The following is a 21263-nucleotide window of genomic DNA, read 5'->3' on the forward strand; positions in this document are numbered from 1 at the left end:
TCTCCAGCATGAAACTTTGCAAACCACTTTTGACACATTCAATCAGTCATAACACCTTCTCCATACATTGCACAAATCTTTTTTTGCGTTTTGATTTCATTTTCACCTTTCTTGAAATAATAAAGCACAATATGCCGAAAATGTTGCTTTTTTTCTTTCATCCTCAATATTAAAATGGCTACACAAAAATTCACCAATTTTGGACTTCCCTGGTGGTGCAGTGGTTAAGAATCCTGCTGCCAATGCAAGGGACACGGGTCTGAGCACTGGTCTGGGAAGATCCCACATGCTGAGGAGCAACTAAGCCCGTGCGCCACAACTACTGAGCCTGCACTCTAGAGCCCGCGAGCCACACCTACTGAGCCTGCGTGCCACAACTACTGAAGCCCATACATCTAGAGACCATGCTCTGCAACAAGAGAAGCCACCACAATGAGAAGCCTGTGCACCGCAACGAAGAACAGACCCCGCTCGCTGCAACTAGAGTAAGCCCGCAGGCAGCAACGAAGACCCAATGCAGCCAAAATATAAATAAATTTTTAAAAATTCACCAATTTTGATGTCTTTTTTTAATGCACGCTGATATGACAGCTGTCACATACAATCTAACAAAATTGTTTAGGATGAAGTTAAAGAAAACTAAGTGCTACTAGAGCCAAGTTTTTTTCTTACAGAAAAAACTAAATGAACCTTTTGGCCAACCCAATATATATATACACACACACACAGACACAGACACAGACATGGTTCCAGATGTTTGACTATGACACCAGTTTCTTTATAAAGCATTTGCTGAGGCCTTTTTACTTATCATCTTCACCCATATTTTATCCCTATGTCCCTACATTCTTTTCGTTTCAGGAGATGATCATCTCTTTTGGCAATGAATATCGGTATGTCTCTGGATTTCACTGGTAAAAAACTTAGGCCAATAGCAAGAGATAAAATGATGATATTAGTGGTTGCAAAGTTCAGATAGTTTTTATCACAAAGTGGATTAAATCGTATTATGATAACCAAAGCCAATTTGACTACTTATATTCCTCTGCTGGATCTAGACTCCCATCCATGCTATCTGGTAATTCAGAAATTGTAACTGAGGGCAGCAGGGAGGCCCACAAGGTGGGTCTCTGTATAAATTATTGCTGGCCATATAAACAGAATCTTAAAACAAGGCATTTTCCATTGTTCTCCCCCAAAAGACAGAGAAACCCAATATTTTCAACATGAGAAACATTCATGCACAAAATAGTTCATTTTCCCCTGAAAACATACCTGAGATGATAAGCATAAAATAAAATTCCTGATGAAACTGATGAGTCTGTGGCTGTGAGGACAGCAACAAAGAGTTATTTGTTGAGATCAAGTCTATCTATTTAAGAGCTCATTTCTTTTCTGGGTCCTCTGGCCTGCACGTTACCCTGAGGCTTAATCACCCAGACAGAACGTTACAAACTGAAGCTCAGTAGTCATAAGCAAGAAGCTATGGAAGCTTTTCTGAGGAGCTGTTGGGTTCAAGAAAAGCTGAGGCTTCTTGGGCAGGGCTGGGGTTAGGAGCTGAAGCCTGAAGAGGGAACAAGTGAGGATCACAGGATGGAAAGGGGTGAGATACAAGTAGGCGCAGAGGTGCAAATGTTTTGGTAGAAGGGCCAGACTGAAGCTTTGCTGGTGCTCAGATCCAGATCCCTCCAAGGAGGAGCAGAGGTGGAATGTGGGGTAGAGCCCACAATCATGCTTATGTGGAGTAGCATTTAAATTTCATGGTTTATCACAAGGAGTCAAGTCATTTGGCACACAGGGCTGGGGCATAACCCCCATTCCATTCCAGGGGGGCTGCCCTCAGCTCTCATAATTAGGCCTGCTAAGCTTTTTATTAAGTATATGAATCCTTTTAATATTTTATGGTTTCCTCCCCCTAAGTTTTCAGATAGGCACAAGCTTTGGTCTCCAGTTTTAGAGGTTTCACTGACCTCTTGAAATCTATTCACAAATGCCAGGTTAAGAATGAAGTAAAGTGCTGATGATTCTAATCAGTAAGAAACGGGGTACCAACAGTCACACAAACCACACTGACAAGTTGCAAAAGCTATAGTACGTGGATGGCAGAAATAAAGGATTTTTCCTTTCCATTTCATTGCTCAAAACGAATCACTGAGCATGTCCTTCTATTCACCAAAAGGGTGAAATAGTTTGTATACAACAGCACAAAATCTATTTGCATATTTTTCTATTATTCTGGAAAGTATAACCCTTAAGGAATAAAAAAAAGTTTAAAGACACATGTGAACTGTTGACTTCAATTTGGAAATTCTGTATTGCTCTGATGAAACATAAGCACAGCAGGTATTGTGTTTGCTATTATTTTGAAACTATGAGGCATTTTTCAGAAGTCTGCCAAGCCAAACATACTATTAATGTTCATAAATTACCATGCAGCAAAAGTCCTTGACATATATCTACTGTCTTACCAGATAAATTAATTTTGCTAAATGTACTATTACATTGGAACATAAGGTCATTTAAATAGAAGTAAATATACAAAAATCAAGGGTAGCAGGAAACTGACTTGTAGTGACTAAAAGATTTCTCAACCAAAAACAGATGGAACATTTAAAATACCACTATGATTAACCTTACACGATGTAACACATATAAGTAACAGAAATATACTAAATATAAATCTTTAAAGAACTTATACATTTTAATTCAAGCTGAATAAAATGTAGCATATCAATGTGAATATGAGTGTCAATATTCTCAGCAATATTTTACAGAGTAATAGAAATTTTTAAATAACCAATTTGCTTTATTTATAATTTGAATGTAGGAACAGTCCTTAATAACAAGCATTTGCACTCCAAATTAATCAACCTGCCCTCTCTGTTCCAGGCTGTGAGTGATGCACTAAAATTCTGATATGACTTTAAGACACACAGGCATTTTCAAGGAAGATAACAGTTATTTTAAATTATTCATAACACAAGGAGAACCAGAATAGCTTAGATAAATAAAATCCACAGATAATTCCCATATCCCTTTCTGGTCAACAGCTTTAATATCTTTTCCCTACCAGCCAACCCATAAAATGAAAAACAAGACAAATTGCCTGATTTTAATTTCTCCTCCTTGACCATCCACTGCTGACTTCTCTGATGGAGACTATAAAAAGCAGTGAAAGCTAAGAAGCAGGAAGAAGAAGAAAGAAGCTAAAAGCCTAGATAATCTACAAACTCAATAATCATATAATGAGCTCATTTGCTCTAGGTGGTCCTAAAGATACTATCTGTCACTACAGTATCTTAGCAGAGCAAATAATAAAGCATATCCCTTAGATGGATTCTCCTCCACCATCTAGTAATTCTGCACAAAAGTGTGACTCATAAGTGAGAAACACATATGACAACCATCCACAAACTCTTCCAAAACTAGATGCTCAGCCCAGATATGAAGGTACCTCAGTATGTATAAGACATGCAGTCAAAGAACAGCTAAACTTAGAGCCAGCACATCATTCCATACACATTTATTAAGTGCATGTCATCACAGGCACTGAAATGCAAAGACAAACAATACAGCCTCTTCCTACAGATGGTAACAGTTTTGTTGGATTTACGTGTAAATAAGTAATGATGCACCATGATGAGTGCCCACAGAGATAGGCTGGACAGTGTCTGACAGAGCATGGAAGGAATCTAGGAAATACCTGAGCTGGCTTTATGGAAGATTCAGTACAGCAGAGAACATTTTAGAGTCAGACAAGATTAGAAACCCATTCAGCTGCTAATTAGTTATGTAATTTGGCCAATTATTAAAGCTTTCTAAGACTTGGCTTCTCAATAAATAAAATAAGGATAATGTTATCTATATAGCTAGCTTATTGTAAGAAGGAAAAGAGATAATATGTGTATAGCAAGCAGTATGGTTTCTAGAAAATAATAAACGCCCAATAAATTGTACTGATGTTATTATGATTATTATTAAGCAGTGTTGAATAATGTTACCAGTGTCTTCTGGTGCCCAGGTACCAGTAGCCATTGCGTCACTGTCACTGGCCACATCACACCTGGCTGGGTTCATACGTGTTATGTTCAGTCTGAATTAATACCTTAGCTGTGGGCTACCTACAACGCAGAGGGAAAAACTAAGCAATGTAGTTTCAAGAGTAATCAAATGCACAAGCTGCTCCACCTAGAAGGTCAGAGTTCATCAAACAGGAATACGCCAGTGTTATTATCTTAGCGATATCAACAGGAAAGCAAACATAGAGGGAAAATACCTCTTATGTGCCACTATAGCGGCAATATATTAGTCAACATATATATTAGTCAACATATGTATTTCCATTAAGAACCCGTTTTTTTAACAGAAAAGCCCAAACGGACATTTTGGCCAACCCAATAGTAGCAAATATTAGTGTATCTGATTAACTCAACACTAACAACTGTCATCATGTGGTAAGTATGAAATGGGAAAAAGTTAAAGTAAAAATAGCAGGAGTATAAAATGGTTAAAAAAAATATAGGCTACACAGGAGGCCTCATAAGGGTAGCAAAGGGAAGAGCAAACAGGGATGTAGTGGAGGAAGCGTCTTAAGGACCCCGTATGTCATGATAAAGAGCTTATCTTTATTCTATGGGTAATGAAGAGGTATTACAGACCTAAGATGAGGTAAAACATTTTTTAATCTACTGTTTTATCTATTGTTTCTACCTCATATCCAAATTTAATAAGTATTACATAAGCTTATAATTATGTTTCTTCAATTCCAGGGTGTTTTCCCACCATATATATATGGTATACATATATATAGATATGTTTGAGATATCTTTGACACTTATGTCATCATTTAAAATGAATCCCATATGGTTTTTTAGGGCAGTGACAAGTTAAAAATAGGGTTTGTAGGTATTCCAATTAGATACTTGACTTTGCCTGTTAGGGATTAAGAATTCTCCCTCCTTTCCTTTTATTCATTACACATTTATTCAATATCTACTATATAAAGTGCCACACATAATGTTAGACTCTCAATTAAAAGTTAGATGTGCATCCTACGTTAAGTGTGATATCTTCTGTCCCTTGGAAGATTTAATAAAATGTATTTTCAACAGACCTATTTTTCCACACCATACGCTTAAATAATGATAGAAACGTTGGTATTCTCCTTTAAATGATTTCCCCTTTAAACTGTGCAATTAAAAAAAAACTGGTAAAAGAGTTTAAGAGAAAAATCTCAAGAGTCAGGTGAATGTGAAGTGAACATAACCAAGAGGAAGGAAAACAGCCCCGTGAAGTGCTCGATAATTAAAGTCTGTAGCGTGAAGCATCTTCCAGAAACACAAGAAGGCTGGGTCCTACCAATACAATTCGCCAGAAACCCTCACCGTAAGTGTATTAAACCATCAGAGTAGTTTTTCAAGAGTGGCTTCCTTCTATCCTGGCAGTTAAAAAAAAATCATCACCTGTCGTTCACTGGTGTTATTTTTCCCCCGTTTTCAGCTTTTCCCGCTTCTTTTTTTTTTCTTATTGATGAATTTTCTTCAGCACTTTAGGTAAGTCAAGTAATTTCTTCAGAGCAGTCTCAGCTTAGTGAGAGGAAAATGGGGAAATACGATGCATTGTGGGTGCGGGGTTAGGCTCCATGGGGTTGGCTCTCTTCCCTAATGTCCTTTTTCACACTTGGAAGCCAGTGATACTGTGGAGCTCAGATACCTTTTCTGTTACAGAAGGATGTGTTTGTAGGACACGGCGAGCTTGAAGCTCTGCCACTCAGAGAAGGATGAGAACCGCCACCAAGGTGTGCAGGTCTTGTCAAAGTGACAGAGGAAGACTTGAAAAGCTCTTGGCTTCCAGATACTTGGGTTTTCTCGTTCTAGCACATCTTTGTTTGTTTGTCTCCTTTGGTTCTGTTTCCTCTGGACTGCTCTCTCCTTTGCTGTGGAACCATAGGATGGAATTACTCCCTGCATATCAAGTGGAGGGGAATGGGTGGCTTTCTTTGGGACAAACTCTCACCCTTGAAGCTCATTTACTTTGTCATCTTGTGCTGCCTCTTCTGGCCAGACGACTTCAAAGTTCAAGATGGTAGAGTGGGCTCTACAATTTATTTTATGAAAAAGGCTCTTCCTTTATTCATCTTTTATTCATTCATTTATTGAGCCACTAGTGGGTGGGGTAGATCAACACATAGACGTGACAAGGTCCTCACCTCATGAAAATGAGAATGTAGGAGGGAAGGCCAACATTATAGATATCTTAAAGCAAGAAATTTTTTTTTTTTTTTTTTTTTTTGCGATACGCGGGCCTCTCACTGTTGTGGCCTCTCCCACTGCGTAGCACAGGCTCCGGACGCACAGGCTCAGCGGCCATGGCTCATGGGCCCAGCCACTCCACGGCATGTGGGATCCTCCCGGACCGGGGCACGAACCCGTGTCCCCTGCATTGTCAGGCGGACTCTCAACCACTGTACTACCAGGGAAGCCCAAAAAAGCAAGAATTTTTAAAAGGTAATTTTATGACAATTGTAACTTGCTATCACTCTAAGTACAATCTATGAACTAAACACCTGTGTTCTTCCAGGTAAAGCGTAAAGCTACATTTACCGTCCTCTGCTGATTTTTAGCAGCTCTTCTGGAGCATCTATTCGGAGATCAACAACTCTAGCACTATTTTAGATGCTGAGCATTAGGGTTTGCTATAAACGCGACACTGGTTTCTGCAATCTTGCAATTAATTAAAGGGTTGAGTTTATTCCAAGAGATATTAGGTTTCCCATCACAGAGCCAATACGTGATTTTTTTTCCCCTGTGTTTACTCCCCACCTGAACTGCTCTGACTGTAGCCCCACCTGAACTGCTCTGACTCTAGCTACTAACGTTCTCTTGAAATTTGATAAGATTTTTTAAATCCAAAGAAACTGGGGTGTTATCAGCTGTATACTGGCAGGGCTTACTGCTCTTCCTACCCACCATATACCCAGCACATCTCCTGATCTTCATGATGGACGCCTCACATTTACTGCAAACATAGCAAGACTGCTATAGCTCTTAGCAGATTTGATTTTTACAGAGAATCACTGGCTTTTTCAAGTGCCATGTCAAAGGGTTAAGTAAAAACTGACATGCCTGTGGCTTACTTTTAAATAGCAAATCATAATAGTCACACACTGTCCAAAGTACCAAAGTTAACATATAAATCACACACCTTTACTAAAAAGATCTGGTTGGGAAAATGTGAATAACAAAATTGAAATCGCGAAATTTCTTCATTAGATATTTATAATTAACGATCAGATTGCGATCCACTCTGTTTTCAGAATTTCTAAAATAGGTTGCTGATAGCAGGGTGGCTTTTCAACAACAACCTCAACAAGTATAGGCCTCAAATCAAATCAACAGAAATAATCTTTGAATATTCATTCACATTGAATTTCAGCCACTATACTTGCTAACTTTTAGAATTCTGAAATGTCATTTTTCGGTACAACTGATAAAAACATAAGTGAGTTGTTTCTGTACTTTGCACATGACTCTCCAATAGCACTTATTAGATAGATTTCTTATTCTTAACTATGGACCTAACAGCATAATCTTATTTCTCAAATAATAATCATGGATCCCAGCATGTACTTTTTCATTTACATAGTTGCTCCCTTGTCCATATTCTTTGCGCATATTTATTGTATCATTTGTCATCAAGTACCACAGTTACTTGTACACACGTCCATTTTCCTAGTTTAATAGTAAGCTACTTGAGGGTAGGCACTCTGTTCATCCATGGAAGGTATAAAAACAAAACCAGGGATCTTGCATTATCATAACTCCTTTTTTCACAGCGACCACAAGAGAATCAAGTGGAAGACTACAAAGCTCTACGTCTCCTGGATTTCATTTTTCCCCTAACTATTGCCAGACAAAAGAATCAAATTTAAAACATCCTTAAACTCCACTGCACAGTATCCTCATTGGTAGGGCTAACAGCAGTTCAGATAATGCAATGTTCACAGTTGGTTGCAAAATCAATGCAACGTGGTAGCAGTCCTGAAATACACAAGGGTTATAGACAGAGGAACTGAGGCAAACTTATGCATTGGAAAACTGAAGGGCTGTAAGGAAGAAACAAAGAACTGGGACAAGATGGCAAATACTGGAAAATCTAGGCAACATTAATTAATGGTGAGGAAGCAGAAACAAGATGTGAAGACTGACAAAGAAGGGACTTGAAATTCCCGATTCATTCTTGGTAACGTGGGACCACAAAAAAAAAATGTGAAAGTGATTTTAAATGAAACTCATGTGATGGCGCTGAGGCTGCCACGTTGTCTGGATTGGTTCGTCTCTGTGTCAGCACGGAAATGGGGCGCTTTTCCTTACCTCCAGATGCTCTAAAATATAGGGCGGATTTGTCATGCCAAGCCTCAGCATTGCTCCCTCCGGAATCACTTCAACCAGCTTCCACAGCAGTGCGGGCAGACTGGTGCCAATATCTCTGCCATAAGCCCCTGTGTCTTCACTGGTCAACCATATTTCACAAACACCCTCTGTGAATCAAAGGAGATAATTAACAAATCTGTTGCAGAGCCGTTTCCTTCATCATACAGCTGCTCACTCTTTTTAATGCAGTATTTCTCAACACTGATATGCAGGCAGCCTGGGTATTCAATTGCAGAGAAAAAGCAGCTTATCCCATGGTGGCACTGGGTCATTAAGTTCATTTTATGAACACCAGAGAGTTACAACAATGCTGTAAATTATCAGTGCGTCCTATGGAGTGATTAACATTCACAGCCAATCAGTTCAACCATGCTTCCTCCAAAGCACTTTGATCAAGACTAAAGCTTTAGTCCCATCACAGACAATACCTAGTTTATTGAATAGCAAAAGCCCCGGAACTGAAACAGTCACTCCACAAAATAGGTACTATCAGCAGTGAACTCACTCATCAGTCTGTCACCGACCCAAGGAAAATGTCAAGTGTTGTTAAAGTTTGACTCACAAATTATTAATTATGAGGTACCCATTTCTCCTGTAGTAACCATGCTAATTTGTTTTCTTAATTCAATTAAGAACAGAGTGCATTATATTGCTGCATTCAAAGAAGTTGGCTACTGTATCAACTAAGCATCTGTGTTGAAAAAGCTGTTTACTAAAAATAGAACAGGTTGCATCCTATTTTCCATCAATCAGACTTTATAAAAATGTATCTATGTTTCCATGTTGTTGTTGTTATAAAGAATCCTGACTTCCAATAGTACCGGCCTGCAATAACATTCTACCAGAAATTGAAAGGAAATACTTCTGGATCACCTAGTATTACTTAAAATAAATAAAGCAGAGTTAGCAAGAGCCACCCAAGTTTTCAGGGCACACAGATCTTTCTGAAGGCATATTCACCTAAAGGATTAGCCTGTTTTAAAAGGCCAATGATTCACAAGGCTAAAATAAACAGTGAAATGGGCCTGTGAAATTTGTTCATGCTAACGTGATTTGTTGCTTCTGAAGAACCTCAACACACACACAAGGCACACAAAGACAGCCTGAACCAAAAGTAGAAGTTTCTAGGAAGAGTCTTAAAATTAAAATTTTAAATTGTCTTTAGTTGACAGAACAGAATAATTTCAAAAATACATCTAAATATTCCTAGTCAAGAGAGACAACAAATAGAACACACAGCTTCTATGTGAATGTGAACTTAAAACTTACAGAACAAAGAAGCAAAAAGGAAAGATCTTCACTCTCTTTAACACGTTCCACAGAGGTGGAAAAATGTATCAATACATGAAGCTAACATCTCCAGTCACTATTCCTTCCTTTAGAAGAAGAGATATATTTACTTTATCAACAAACTAGCCAACCTCCATAAAAACATGTTCCCTTTTCCCCACTTTACTATCTTTCTGAGACAAGCACGTCCTCACCCACACCCAGACAGCATGGAAAATACAAGGATAGATAAAATGAGTTTCCCAAAATTAAAGAACAGGAGACATCAAAAAACAGCTCCATTTTAAAAGTTAGAGATGTTTTTAGTATTTGAAAATCAATAATGTTATGAATATATATGGGCTTTCTTAATTTAAATATGTAGTTTCAGAAATTAATAAACCTTTGCTTAGTTTTAATCATTTAATAAAAAGTTTTATCCTCAAAGTAAATAATCTGGCATGTCCACAGGCTACCTTTGTAGCTCTGTAGTTTTATAAATATTCTCTGTACATGGAGTAAATATTTTTCTATTGAAAAAAACTGGTTGCAATTAGTGGTATTATCTGTATTTTAATATTACATATGCCATCAGACACTGGACTCATACAACCTTTTTTAAAAAAATCTTATCACAAAATCCACTCCAGGAAAGAGATGGCTAAGTAACAACATAAATGGATTTTAAAACACTCTGAAAGAGGTTATAAAAACAGGACATTATCCATGATTTTCCAGTTACTGGCATCTGAGCAACACAATATGAATATTTTTAAATGAACAGAATAATTTTAATTTATAATTTTTCCATCCAAATGGTTCCATGTTACGCCTTATGTAGAGAGAGCGAGTTCCTGGAACAGTGCCTTGCTGTTGCTAGATGAATATAGAAGGGGAAAAATCGCTATGAATAGGAATGGGAATAACAGCCATGCAGAAAACAGCATCCAGCTCTTCAAGCTGCATAGGTGGGGACCAACAGCCCCCTGGTGGGCTGAAGCTTCAAATTAAATCACATGAAGAGGAAGCAGCTGTAACACTACATCAGCAACAACAGGAATAATGGTCTTGATGTCTCCAAGATCAAGGCTGCTAAAATGCTCTCTATAATAGCAACCTGGTTTAAAACACAATGAAATAAGAAAACATGTGCAAAATGTGAAATCCTTGGACTTGAGAAGAACTGTGCCTTGCCAGTTCAATCCAAAAATTTGTCAGAGATGATTTTGCTCTTAACGTGAGAAAGTTCAGGTTTGTAAGGTTATATTTCAAGCGTTCATTCTAATGAGAGCTGATCCCTCCCACAGTTAGGCCACAGAAAGCCGTTTCATAGTAAAGGTGAAGCTCAGTGTGGAATCCCGAAGTCCTGTGATTATTCATAGTGCAAGCAGGGCCTGTCAGGTCAGCTTGCATATGAATTCACCAGGGAAACCGAAGGCTGCAGTCTGTAATCACTAATGGATATTGGGACACACATGCATGCTTTGAGCTGCACTCTTAATTGGCTATACTTATGGACAGAAGTGCTTGCCTAAACAGCTTCATTCCTTAAGGACTCCAGTTATGAGCTACATTCCTTTGCACATTCATTTCTTTATTCATCCATCAAACATTTATTAAGCCCTTACCTACTATGTGCCCTGCAGCTCTTCCAGCTCATGACAGATACAGATTCATCATTAAACTTCTGAGATCTAAGACTGGCTATTACTCAGGCGCCGGTGAGGGGACACTTGACAGACATCCTGGGAACTTCATATACACCCCTATCAGTGGTGACGTGGAGGCGGATGGGTACTGGAGAACACAGGCTTAGAAACCAAGATCAAGGGCGAACTGAACTGGCTTGACGTGGGTATGATGTCAACCCCAATGAGATAGACCCCCATCTACACTGTAACATGGATTTTGACTAATACATGTCAGAAAAACAAACACGTGAAAATAAAAAAGAGAAGCAGGCAGGAAGAATTGAGATAAGAGAAGTGAATGCCCAGTAAAAACTCCCATGCCTGTAATAAATACATGCAAAAAAAGGAAGTGGTGGGGAGAAATTCAGGAGGCAGGAATGAGGCTTTTTTTAAACATCCAAGGAGGAATCTTACTTTTTCCTAAAACTGTTCCTCTACCTGACTTTTGTTCATGTTCCTTAAATTATTCAGTGTATCTGACTTTTCTAATGAACGTTAGGTTCATAAGATCATCTGTCATCCTTTTGTTGTGTTAATTTTGGTTTAAAAAAAAGCAAACACTAGGAAGAAATGAAATACATCTTACAAAGGAAAACGCTTCAAAAAGTTAAGTTACTGGAATCCATTATCATTTTACCCAAGTAATTACAGATCAGCCTACAGTTCTAACACTACTTTTCCCTGAATAGAGAGCAGCTACAACAGCTGCATTCTGATCTCTGCTTCATAGTAATGTGAGATGACAGAGGATGGAAAACATAAAGAAGACATAAAAGGTTAATAATAAAAGAAAGATCATATTCTCAGTAAAATAGTCTCACAACAAAGAAAATCCTTTCTGAAAAACCAAACTTTGCCAAAACTCAAGTTCAAAAGATTATGACTCACTATAACTCTTCCTGTGTATGAGCTTCATTGTAACAAATTAAAATATGGGTGAAGATTGATTTTATCTGGTCAGAGAAGTGATATTTCTCTGGTAGCTTTTGCTTTATCACTGGGGAAAATTTCCATCATAATAAATTGTTTCAATTATTCCATATGAGTAGAGTCTCTAAAAATAGAGATTATAAAAATATAAAACTGTAAACAGTGATTAATTGGATCAATAGTTAAAAAACACTAGATGGTAAGAAAATCTACATCAATTAAACATAATTATTTAAAAAATCACCTCATGTGTGGAAAAGGGAATCCTCCTACCCTGTTGGTGGGAATGTAAACTGGTACAGCCACTATGGAAAACAGAATGAAGGTTTCTCAGAAAACTAAAAATAGAGTTGCCATATGTCCCAGCAATCCCACTCCTGGATGTATATCCAGAGAAAACTATAATTCGAAGATACATGCACCCCTATGTTCATAGCAGCACTATTTACAATAGCCAAGACATGGAAGCAATCTAAATGTTTGACAGATGAATGGATAAGATGTGGTACATACACGATGGAATATTACTCAGCCATGAAAAAAGAGCTAAATAATGCCATTTGCAGCAGCATGGATGGACCCAGAGATTATCATACTAAGTGAAGTAAATCAGACAGAAAGACAAATACCATATGATATCACTTATATGTGAAATCTAAAATATGACACAAATGAACTTATTTACAAAACAGAAAACAGACTCACAGACAGAGAGAACAAACTTATGGTTACCAAAGGGGAAAGGCAGTGGGGAGGGATAAAATAGGAGTTTGGGATTAGCAGAATCAAACTACTATATATAAAATAGATAAACAACCAGGTCTTACTGTATAGCACAGGGAACTATATTCAATATCCCACAATAAACCATAATGGAAAAGAATATGAAAAAAGAATACACTCTCACACATATATATGTGTAACCGAATTACTTTGCTATATACCAGAAACTAACGTAACACTGTAAACCAACTATACTTCAATTAAAAAAAAAAAATCACCTCGATGTCTGCTATATCTTTCTTCCTCAGAAGATGTGTTCTCTCTCTTCCTCTATCTTGTGCTCTCCACTACTAGCCTTGCCTTTCCCTCCTCCCACAATTCCATCCCCTAGTCTTTCACCACCATCCATCCCAGCCTTCATTATCCATTCTCTTCTATAGTCAATAAGGAATATGAATTATACATTATCTGTAATGTTTATTTAATATGCATTACATTCTCTGCTCTTAATTCCCCATTCTCTCTTTTAAGGGTCACAGTGTATATTAACTAGATTTTTATGGGCTCTTTCTTCTCAAAAAATAATCTTAGACAATTCACAAATGAATATGACCCTCTGTTTAAGCATTTGAAAGGTCATGGAAATTTCTTCAATGGCAATGTTTCTAAGTAATAATATACACAGGCAGCCGTCTACCTATTTAGCTTATTCATTTAATAGTGAATTAGACAATATAACTCCTTTGGTCCCTTCTGATCCTGTTATTAGATACTCAATGGTCTTATGTTTCCCATTTAGATAAAAAAGGACTTAAATAACAATTTTATTAAAGATAGCATCACAGCAGATCCAGTCAAGGCTATCTTTTAAAGAATAATGATCTATCACTGATAAATACCCAATTAATAGGCCACCATAGAAGACAGTTATTAATTAGGTAATCTTCAATTATATCATGTTTATACTACTTTTTTAAACTTTTGAAAAAAGTTTATTAGTGACCTGAAGGGTTTTCTTTTCCTCTTAATATTTTTTATTTTTTTAATTAATTAATTTATTTTTGGCTGCATTGGGTCTTCGTTGCTGCGTGTAGGCTTTCTCTAGTTGCGGTGAGCAGGGGCTACTCTTCGTTGCGCTGTGCAGGCTTCTCATTGTGGTGATTTCTCTTGTTGAGGAGCACAGGCTCTAGGCGCATGGGCTTCAGTAGCTGTGGCACGTGGGCTTCAGCAGTTGTGGCTCGTGGGCTCCAGAGCACAGGCTCAGTAGTTGTGCGCACGGGCTTAGTTGCTCCACAGTATGTGGGATCTTTCCGGACCAGGGCTTGAACCTGTGTCCCCTGCATTAGTAGGCGGATTCGTAACCACTGTGCCCCCAGGGAAGCCCCCCCCCCTTTTATTTGAACAGTGCTAAATTTCAAGAAAAGTTTCAAGAGTAGTACAACGAATCCCTGTACCTCTTTCACCTAAACCCAGGAGTAATATTTTGTCACATTTGTGAGCACTCTCTCCACATCCACAAATACAAGTTTGTTTGTTTTTTTTCCTGAACCATCTGAGAATTAGTTGCAGACATTAGGGCACTTTACCTCTAAATACGTTAGCATATAGCTTCTAAGATCAAAAACATTCTCCCTTACATTCTCACAACACAACCACTACTGCAGGCAAACCTAACACTGGACGACACCATAGTCAGAACTCTATGCTTTGTCACTTGCTGTTCCCTCTGTCTAAAATGCCTTTCACTCTTCTTGCATAATGAATACCTCTTCCAGGAAACTTTCCTGATCAACCAGACTAATTCAGATGCTCCTCTCCTGTGCTTCCAAGCATCTTGTACAAAATTCTGTAATACAATGTGTTATAATTATTGGTTTAATTGTGTCGCCTGATAGGATGCAAGCATCTTCTGGGCAGAGACGCAAAAATCTTCCTAATACACATATGCCTAGGACCTATTATAGTGCTTAGCACATAGGAAGCACTCAATAAACTTTGGTTCCATGAATCAATTTAATAAGATTGCGTTTAGTAAAAATGACTAAGTTTAATTTAGCTAACATTTGACAAGCACCTCTTCCTTGGCCCCACAAAGGTATATATAAACATACATGTATGCACACGCATACACACACACACGGAGTGTACACAGCAGTGTACAACATTCTGCATTAGGCAATATCAAAATGAATTTTCTTTGGAAAATATGAAAATGTAGCTTGAATGTTGCAATGTTTGTTGCATAGTATCTTAACTTCTAAGCAATCTTACTCAAAGTTCCTCATTACCCTATAGTGATCATTGGATAGCATGGCAAGTGAATAAAAACTATCTTTTACTTAGAAGTAAGACTTTCCGCTTACACATAGGTTCAGATGGACCAATTACCCATAAATCAATTAAATTTAAAATGATTTTTTTTAGTGCTTGAATAATAAGAGTTAACAAAGAGACAGTATTTCCAGAGCATCCTGACATCTGTGATTACAGTCATACTCAGAAAAACTGTTGTTGGCATAAATTGATAATGTTGCTGCTAAATAAAAACAACCTGTTTTATTTCTTTTTGAAGGTCATAATCACATAAAAATTGTTTATTTCCATACTTCCATAAGAATTTGGAAACAATGGAAAGCTAAAAGCAAATTAAACACCACAAAATGATGACACGCTTTCTGAAAACAAGGTATCTGACTCCCCAGGCTCCAAAATCTGCAATACGCCTCAATGCAACAGATTAAGTTTATCCTCTTAATACCAGTGTGTTCTACTCCATATACGGGTTTTTTAAACACTCCTAGAGAGAATGCAGACGGCTACGTCTGTGAAAGGACTCTCTGGTATTTCAGTAGGATGTGGGGAGAGATGTTACCTTATTATTAAAAGAAAGCACAAGAGGCTCAACTCCCAGCAGTCCAAATAGTACACATATATAAAAGGAAGTAGGAAGAGGAAAGGATACATACCTGTAATGCAGTACCTGTTCTCAGAAAAGACTAATATGAGCTGATCATGTTGACGGACAGAAATTTATCTAGATTCCATGACAAACTTAAAGAGCTACAGAACAGTTTAAAGGGTAAAGAAAATTAAAAAAGCCAAAAGATTCTGTGTTATTTTGGCCACTGAACTCAACTACAGAATGAAGAACAAATAGAACTTAAATATTTACAAGAACAGAATATTTTTATGATTAATGTTTTCTGGTCCTAAAGGTCTTTCTCAAAAGTGAATTCCAGGCATACACAGTGTCTCTGCACACGGCCTGCACCATCTTGAGCTGAGTGATCTGTGAGGAGCTTCAGCACACATACCAAGCTCAGGTGTCGGCTCAGCCGTTTCACAAGCATCTCTGCTCTGAAGGGCCAGCGGCAAGGCCTCTGCACAGGGCCCGCTATGAGAAAATGAAACAGACTAAGCACAAAAACAGAAAAACAGGTGGATAGGCTAGGTGTGAAGTGACATTGCCAGATTTATGTCCTTTCCAGATGAAATGTGGATCCTCTAGCAACAGGAGTAATGGAAGATTTCCCTAAATCTGCCCTTAAGATTCCCCTTGATTGATCTGTGAGTATGGAACATTTCAAAACTGAATAGTGTGAAGAGAGAGGACCTTCAAGATGGTACAGACGTAAGACGTGGAGATCAGCTTCCTCCCCACAAATACATCAAACATACATCTACATTGGAATAACTACAGAAGACCTACTGAACGCTGGCAGAAGACCTCAGACTTGCCAAAAGTTGTGTGGCGGACATGGTCTTGGTCAGGCCTGAGCCTCTGAGGTGAGAGAGCCGAGTTCAGGACATTGGAGAGACCCCCCGGCCACATGTGATATCAATCAGCAAGAGTTCTCCCAGAGATCTCCAACTCAATGCTAAGATCCAGCTAAACTCAACAACCAGCAAGCTACAGTGCTGGACACCACGTGCCAAACAATGAGCAAGACAGGAACACAACCCCACCCATTAGCAGAGAGGCTGCCTCAAATCATAATAAGGCCACAGACACCCCAAAACACACCACCGGATGTGGACCTGTCTGCCAGAAAGGCAAGATCCAGCCTTATCCACCAAAACACAGGCACCAGTCCCCTCCACCAGGAAGCCTACACAACCCACTGAACCAACCTTACCCACTGTGGGCAGACACCAAAAACAACGGGAACTACGAACCTGCAGCCTGTGAAAAGGAGACCCCAAACACAGTAAGTTAAGCAAAATGAGAAGACAGAGGAACACACAACAGATGAAGGAGCAACGGAAACACCCAACAGACCAAACAAATGAAGAGGAAATAGGCAGTCTACCTGAAAAAGAATTCAGAGTAATGATAGTAAAGATGATCCAAAATCTTGGAAACAGAATGGAGAAAATACAAGAAACGTTCAACAAGGACCTAGAAGAACTACAGAGCAAACAAACAATGATGAACAACACAATAAATGAAATTAAAAATTATATAGAAGGAAGCAGTAGCAGAATAACTGAGGCAGAAGAATGGATAAGTGACCTGGAAGATAAAATAATGGAAATAACTACTGCAGAGCAGAATAAAGAAAAAAGAATTGAAGACAGTCTCAGAGATCTCTGGGACAACATTAAATGCACAAACATTCTAATTATAGGTGCCAGAAGAAGAGAAAAAGAAAGGGACTGAGAAAATATATGAAGAGATTATAGTTGAAAACTTCCCTAATATGGGAAAGGAAACAGTCAATCAAGTCCAGGAAGCGCAGAGAGTCCTACAGAGGATAAATCCAAGGAGAAACATGCCAAGACACATATTAATCAAACTATCAAAAATTAAATACAAAGAAAAAATATTAAAAGCAGCAAGGGAAAAGCAACAAATAAAATACAAGGGAATCCCCATAATGTTAACAGCTGATCTTTCAGCAGAAACTCTGCAAGCCAGAGGGACTGGCAGGACATATTTAAAGTGATGAAAGGGAAAAACCTACAACCAATATTACTCTACCCAGCAAGGATCTCATTCAGATTCGAGGGAGAAATTAAAACCTTTACAGACAGCAAAAGCTAAGAAAATTCAGCACCACCAAACCAGCTTTACAACAAATGCTAAAGGAACTTCTCTAGGCAGGAAACACAAGAGAAGGAAAACACCTACAATAACAAACCCCAAACAATTAAGAAAATGGTAATAGGAACATACATATTGATAATTACCTTAAATGTAAATGGATTAAGTGCTCCAACCAAAAGAGAGAGACTGGCTGAATGGATAAAAAACAAGACCTGTATATACGCTGTCTACAAGAGACCCACTTCAAACCAAGGGACACACACCGATCAAAAGTGAGGGGATGGAAAAAGATATTCCATGCAAATGGAAACCAAAATAAAGCTGGAGTAGCAATTCTCATATCAGACAAAACAGACTTTAAAATAAACACTATTACACAAGACAAAGGAGGACACTATATAATGATCAAGGTATCAAACCAAGAAGAAGATGTAACAATTGTAAATATTTATGCACCCAACACAGGAGCACCTCAATACATAAGGCAAATGCTAACAACCATAAAAGGTGAAATCTACAGTAACACAATCATAGTAAGGGACTTTAACACCCCATTTTCAACAATGGACAGATCAACCAAAATCAAAATAAATAAGGAAACACAGGATTTAAATGACACATTAAACAAGATGTAATTAATTGATATTTATAGGACATTCCATCCAAAAACAAGAGAATAAACCTTCTTCTCAAGTGCTCATAGAACAGTCTCCAGGATATATCATATCTTGGGTCACAAATCAAGCCTCGGTAAATTTAAGAAAATTGAAATTGTATCAAGTATCTTTTCCAACCACAATACTATATGAGACTAGATATCAATTACAGAAAAAAAACTGTAAAAAACAAAACATATGGAGGCTAAACTATACGCTACTAAATAACCAAGTGGTCACTGAAGAAATTGAAGAGGAAATCAAAAAATACCTAGAAACAAATGACAATGAAAACATGACAGCCCAAAACCTACGGGATGCAGCAAAAGCAGTTCTAAGAGGGAAATTCATAGCAATACAATCCTACCTCAAGAAATAAGAAACATCTCAAATAAACAACCTAACCTAAAGCAATTAGAGAAAGAAGAACCAAAAAACCCCAAAGTTAGCAGAAGGAAAGAAATCATAAAGATCAGATCTGAAATAAATGAAGAAGAAATGAAGGAAACAATAGCAAAGATCAATAAAACTAAAAGCTGGTGCTTTGAGAAGATAAAATTGATAAAGCATTAGCCAGACTAATCAAGAAAAAAAGGGAGAAGACTCAAATCAATAGAATTAGAAATGAAAAATGAGAAGTAACAACTGACACTGCATAAATACAAAGGATCATGAGAGATTACTACAAGCAACTATATGCCAATAAAATGGACAACATGGAAGAAATGGGCAAATTCTTAGAAAAGCACAACCTTCCAAGACTGCACCAGGAAGAAACAGAAATATAAACAGACCAGTCACAAGCACTGAAATTGAAACTGTGATTAAAAATCTTCCAACAAACAAAAGCTGAGGACCAGAGGGCTTCACAGGCAACTTCACAGGCAAATTCTATCAAACATTTAGAGAAGAGCTAACACCTATCCTTCTCAAACTCTTCCAAAATATAGCAGAGGGAGGAACATTTCCAAACTCATTCTATGAGGCCATAATCACCCTGATACCAGAACCAGAAAGAGATGTCACAAACAAAGAAAACTACAGGCCAATATCACTGATGAACATAGATCTAAAACTCCTCTACAAAATACTAGCAAACCAAATCCAACAACATATTAAAAGGATCATACAACATGATCAAGTGGGGTTTATCCCAGGAATGCCAGGATTCTTCAATATACGCAAATCAATCAATGTGATACACCATATTAACAAATTGAAGGAGGAAAACCATATGGTAATCTCAAGAGATGCAGAAAAAGCTTTAGACAAAATTCAACACCCATTTATGATTAAAAACTCTCTAGAAAATAGGCATAGTGGGAACTTACCTCAACATAATAAAGGCCATATATGACAAACCCACAGCCAACATCATTCTCAATGGTGAAAAACTGAAACCATTCCCACTAAGATCAGGAACAAGACCAGGCTGCCCACTCTCACCGCTATTATTCAACATAGTTTTGGAAGTTTCACCACAGCAATCAGAGAAGAAAAAGAACTAAAAGGAATCCAAATTAGAAAAAAAGAAGTAAAACTGTCACTATTTGCAGATGACATGATACTATACATAGAGAATCTTAAAGATGCTACCAGAAAACTACTAGAGCTAGTCAAGAATCTGGTAAAGCAGCAGGATACAAAGTTAATGCACAGAAATCTCTTGCATTCCTATACACTAATGATGAAAAATCTGAAAGAGAAATTAAGGAAACACTCCCATTTACCAATGCAACAAAAAGAATTAAAATACCTAAGAAAAACCCTACCTAAGATGACAAAAGCCCTGTATGCAGAAAACTGTAAGACACTGATGAAAGAAATTAAAGATGTTATAAAAAGGTGGAGAGATACACCACGTTCCTGGATTGGAAAAATCAACATTGTGAAAATGACTATACTACCCAAAGCAATCTAAAGATTCAGTGCAATCCCCATCAAACTACCACTGGCATTTTTTACAGAACTACATCAAAAAATTTCACAATGTGTATGGATACAAAAGACCCTGAATAGCCAAAGCAATCTTGAGCAAGAAAAATAGAACTGGAGGAATCAGGCTGCCTGACTTCAGACTATATTACAAAACTACAGTAATTAAGACAGTATGGTACTGGCACAAAAGCAGAAATACAGATCAATGGAACAGGATAGAAAGCCCAGAGATAAACCCACATACATAGGGTCACCATATCTTTGATAAAGGAGACAAGAATATACAATGGAGAAAAGACAGCCTCTTCAAAAAGTGGTTGTGGGGAAACTGGAGAGCTATATGTAAAAGAAGGAAATTAGAACACTCCCTAACAGCATACACAAAAATAAACTCAAAATGGATTAAAGACCTAAATGTAAGGCCAGACACTATAAAACTCCTAGAGGAAAACACAGGCAGAACACTCTATGACATAAATCACAGCAAGATCCTTTTTGACCCACCTCCTGGAGAAATGGAAATAAAAACAAAAATAAACAAGTGGGACCTAATGAAACTTTAAAGCTTTGCACAGCA

General features: G+C 37.8%; 1 protein-coding gene across 6 annotated transcripts in view; it reads right to left on the minus strand.

The window, feature by feature from the left end:
- Positions 1-21263, minus strand: part of CDKAL1 (CDK5 regulatory subunit associated protein 1 like 1) — a 654793-nt gene that overhangs the window by 260768 nt on the left and 372762 nt on the right. For all 6 annotated transcript variants that reach the window (XM_033434817.1, XM_033434820.2, XM_049716364.1 and 3 more), the window contains one exon: positions 8373-8539. In XM_033434817.1, the coding sequence (XP_033290708.1) occupies positions 8373-8539 (167 nt within the window). The remainder of the gene's footprint in view (positions 1-8372; positions 8540-21263) is intronic.

Source organism: Orcinus orca, chromosome 10 (genome assembly GCF_937001465.1).
Source record: "Orcinus orca chromosome 10, mOrcOrc1.1, whole genome shotgun sequence".
NCBI classification, from domain to species: Eukaryota; Metazoa; Chordata; class Mammalia; order Artiodactyla; family Delphinidae; genus Orcinus; species Orcinus orca.